At 63.9% G+C, this 3,879-nt stretch overlaps 1 protein-coding gene across 1 annotated transcript; it reads left to right on the top strand.

Annotated features, from left to right (window-relative positions):
• On the top strand, positions 1-3,436 carry GJA4 (gap junction protein alpha 4). The gene is made up of 2 exons (XM_054802381.1): positions 1-168; positions 1,170-3,436. Exon 2 carries the CDS (start codon positions 1,191-1,193, stop codon positions 2,220-2,222), a length of 1,032 nt encoding a protein of 343 aa, XP_054658356.1. The 5' UTR covers positions 1-168; positions 1,170-1,190; the 3' UTR covers positions 2,223-3,436.
• Positions 3,437-3,879: the final 443 nt, after the last annotated feature.

Below are 3,879 nucleotides of genomic sequence, written 5' to 3' on the forward strand. Positions count from 1 at the left end.
CGGCCCCGCACACCTGCGGCACGCCGCTAAGCCCCGGCCCCCCGGTTTCCTGCCCGCGCTCCTCCCCCGGCTCCCCCGGGCCCCGCACGGCCAGAGCCGCCCGGCCCGGCCCGGCCGCTCACACCCAGCGCGGCCCGAGCCAGGCGGGACGTGCCCGGCGCGGCGGAGGTGAGTGAGCGGCGCCCGGGCCCCCCCGGCGGCTGCGGCTCCCCCGGGACATCGGGCACCGCTCGGGGACACCGTGCTCGGGGGCAGGGGGCACCCGCTGTCTGCATCGGGGCACCCTTCGCTGCTTGCACCCGCTGTCTGCTTCGGGGCACCCCCTCTCGACACACCGCGGCTGGGTGTCCCCTTAACGGCCCAGCTGGCACCTCTGCCTGCTTAATTGGCAGAGGTTAATTAGGAGTCAGGGCTGCGGCCGTTTCCTCTCTCGCAGCCGGGCTGCAGGGCAGAGCTCCTGGGGGGGGATGCGGGCTGTGCTCCCCGGCTGAGACAGCCCGGGGTCCCCGGAGCGGCAGCAGGTCTGTGTGCGGTGAGTGGTCTCAGGAGTCCCTGGGTGAGGGGGAGCGTGCTGGGGCTGGGTGCCATCGCCCCACAGCAAGGGAGCTGTCTGGGGACTGTCCCATTGGTTTGGGGTGAATGGGTGTCAGGGTGGCTGCTGTACCCCAGGGGTTTGTGCTTCCTCTGCTGCGACCCTGCTGCTCTCTGTTCTCCAATAAATTGGGGCGGTCTGTAGGAGGCAAATCTGGGCGGCTCCTGTGAGCCCCTGCTGTGCCCCCTCTCTGGGTGCCATGGCCCTGATCTCCCACGGCAGCCCCAAACCCCCTGGCCCGTGAGCCCTTTGCTGCGGGCTGTGTCCCGGGAGGCCGGTATAGCCACGAGCCGTGGGTGCTGCTGGGGGAGGTGAATCCCTGTGCTGCCTCTTCTTCCCCCACCCATGTTTCTGCACTGGGCAGAAGGGTGCAGGAGGAGCAGTCCTGGGCTTAGAAATCCTGCCTGGCTCCCTCCCCCAGGTATGGGACGCTCCTCGGTGGGTTTGCTGGGACCCTCGGCAGAGCAGCTGTCCCCTGAGAAACCCTGGAGTTTAGGTAGCCCTGTCTGCACTGTGCTCTCCAGTGTGGAAACAGAGAATTGACTTGGCTCCCCTCCCCTCCTCTCTCTGCTGGCAGAGGCACAAGGTTCCCTAGAAGATGGGCGACTGGGGTTTCCTGGAGAAACTGCTGGACCAAGTCCAGGAGCACTCGACTGTGATCGGGAAGATCTGGCTCACTGTGCTCTTCATCTTCCGCATCCTCATCCTGGGCTTGGCCGGGGAGTCTGTCTGGGGGGACGAGCAGTCGGATTTTGTGTGCAACACCAAGCAGCCGGGCTGCACCAATGTCTGCTATGACAAAGCCTTCCCCATCTCCCACATCCGTTACTGGGTGCTCCAGTTCCTCTTTGTCAGCACCCCAACCCTGATTTACCTTGGCCACGTTGTCTATCTCTCCCGGAAGGAGGAGAAGCTAAAGCAACAGGAGAGCGAGCTTCGGGCTATCCACAGCAAGGACCCGAAGATCGAGGAGGCCCTGGCAGCTGTGGAGAAGAAGATGTCCAAGATCTATGTGACGGAGGACGGGCGGCTCAAGATCCGAGGGGCGCTGATGTGGACATACATCATCAGCGTGATCTGCAAGAGCATCTTTGAGGCTGGCTTCCTTGTTGGCCAGTGGTACCTGTACGGCTTCTCCATGGTGCCCCGCTACGTGTGCAAGAGGGACCCCTGCCCCCATCAGGTGGACTGCTTCATCTCTCGCCCCACCGAGAAGAGCATCTTCATCATCTTCATGCTGGTGATGGGCCTGATCTCTTTAATCCTGAACCTCCTGGAGCTTTTCCACCTCTGCTGCAAGAACCTGCTTAGCAACATCAAGAAGGTGTCGGTGCCGACCAGCCCAAGCAGGGACACCTTTGCCGACGACATGGTCTCAGGTCCCTACCCGCCCAAGCACTACCCCTTCCTGCCCATGGCCGAGAGCCACATGCCGCCCTACCAGGCCTACAACAAGCTCTCCAGCGAGCAGAACTGGGCCAACTTCCACAACGAGGAGAACCTGGCGCTGGGCAGAGGCAGCAAGCCCCTGTCAGACCCCTACGCCCCCAGGGCTGCCGAAGCCCCCGCCCCAGAGGAGAAGCTGTGCAGCCGGCCCGGGAGCTCGGCCTCCAAAAAGCAGTACGTCTAGTGCCGGGCTGGCCCCGGCTGGCCGAGGGGACCTTCCTTTGTCCCTCGTGCCTGCGAAGGTGCTGGCCACGGGCAGGCAGCTGCCTCCTGCCTGGTGCTGTGCTGTACAGACGGGCTCCCCTCCGGAGGCTGTGCCCGCGGAGACCTGCCTGCCCCTGGGACCTGATGCTCAGCTGCCCTGGAGCGGAGCCTCCGCTCTCTCCTGTTTTCCCTACAGACCCTGCAAGGAAGGAAACTGCAGAAAGTTCCCCGGGACAGCGCGTCCCACGTGTCTTGCCGTGGGAAAGGCAGAAATCCCTGGGGCCACGCAGCTGGGAACAGGCTGTCCCGAGGCTGCACGGGAGGCTGCTGCCCCTTGGGAGCCATGGCTCAGCCGGACCCCGGAGCTTGCCGCAGCCCCCGCCGGCGTGAGAGCCGGGCGTGCGGCCGTGGGAAGCCGCTTGCCTCCAGCCTCCGCACAGAGCGGGCTGAGCCCGGGAGGGCCTGGGGGGAGCTGGGCTGGGGCAGCGCTGCCTGACGGGTCCTGGCCACCAGCCCCGTCCTGTTCCTGTGACCCCGGCAGGCGGCCAGAGGGCCAGCGGCTCCGGCCTGGGGTTCGCTGCAGGAGCTGCCCCTTCTCCGTGGGGCACGGGGAGGGGTTCAGCCAGCAGCAGCTCCCAGCTGGGGCTCTGCAAAGACTGGCTGATCCTGATGGCTGCAGGGTCACTGCGCGGCCGCCCAGGGAGCACGAACCCCCCCTTGCCTGCTGGCCCTGGACCCTTTCCCATGTGATGTGTGTCTCTAAGTTATTTTTAACCTGCTGGCCTGAGCACGGAGCTTTCTGCCTTAAAGGTGCAGTTGTGCAGGGGATTTGGGGAGCTGTGTCCAGCCTGGGCCACACGCTCTTGAGCCCTGTGGTTTTTGGGGAGGAATTAGCCTAGCAACTGCTGGTTTGGGGGGTTATTGGTTTTATTACTTTGCACTAGTCATCTCCTGCTGTGGGCTGAGGTGCTGGGGGGGACCAAAGAACCAATGGCTGCCATGAGAACAGTTGCCCCAACTTCCCCAGCCCACTGATGCTGTGAAAGGGGAAGGTCCTGCTGTGACCGAGGGACTGTCGGTCCTGCGTGACCGAGGCACGAGCGTGGGATGGGGGCACTGCCCTCAGTGCTGTTTCCTTTCCCCCTGGCAGACTCAGTGTTGCATCTAGTTGAATAAAGTTGGATGAATGAAAAAGGTGACGTGTGGTGTGACTGTGCTTCACGCAGCTGCCTCGGGGAGGGGGGGAAAGGGTTTGGGGCCAAGGGAGAGGGAAGCCCCTGTCCCATGGGTGGTGGGGTGAGAGTGGCGCTGAGTTCCAGTTGTGCTGCTGGTGCCACTCACCCACTGACAGCTCAACCCTCCCTGCTGTAGTGTCCTGTCCCCTCGGCTCAAAGCAGAGCTCAGCCCTGCAGCCAGCCTCTCTGCCCCAGCTCTACCACCGATAAACCCAGTGGAGGCCGTGGAGCCGCTCATGGCTGTATAATAGGTGGAAATGAGCTGCAGATAAAGGCACACAATGCGGCTGGGGCTGTTGTTTATTTTCTCCGGCCAAGCCAGCCCCGGGCAGAGCCTGCTCTCTGCCGAGGGCCTCTTCAGCAAGGGTGGGACGGGCTAAAAATACCCTGGAGAAAATGAAA

Source organism: Grus americana, chromosome 23 (genome assembly GCF_028858705.1).
Source record: "Grus americana isolate bGruAme1 chromosome 23, bGruAme1.mat, whole genome shotgun sequence".
NCBI classification, from domain to species: Eukaryota; Metazoa; Chordata; class Aves; order Gruiformes; family Gruidae; genus Grus; species Grus americana.

Bases quoted from the DNA above. Each gene is read 5' to 3' on its own strand.
- GJA4 (XM_054802381.1), top strand. From the start codon at position 1,191: ATGGGCGACTGGGGTTTCCTGGAGAAACTGCTGGACCAAGTCCAGGAG.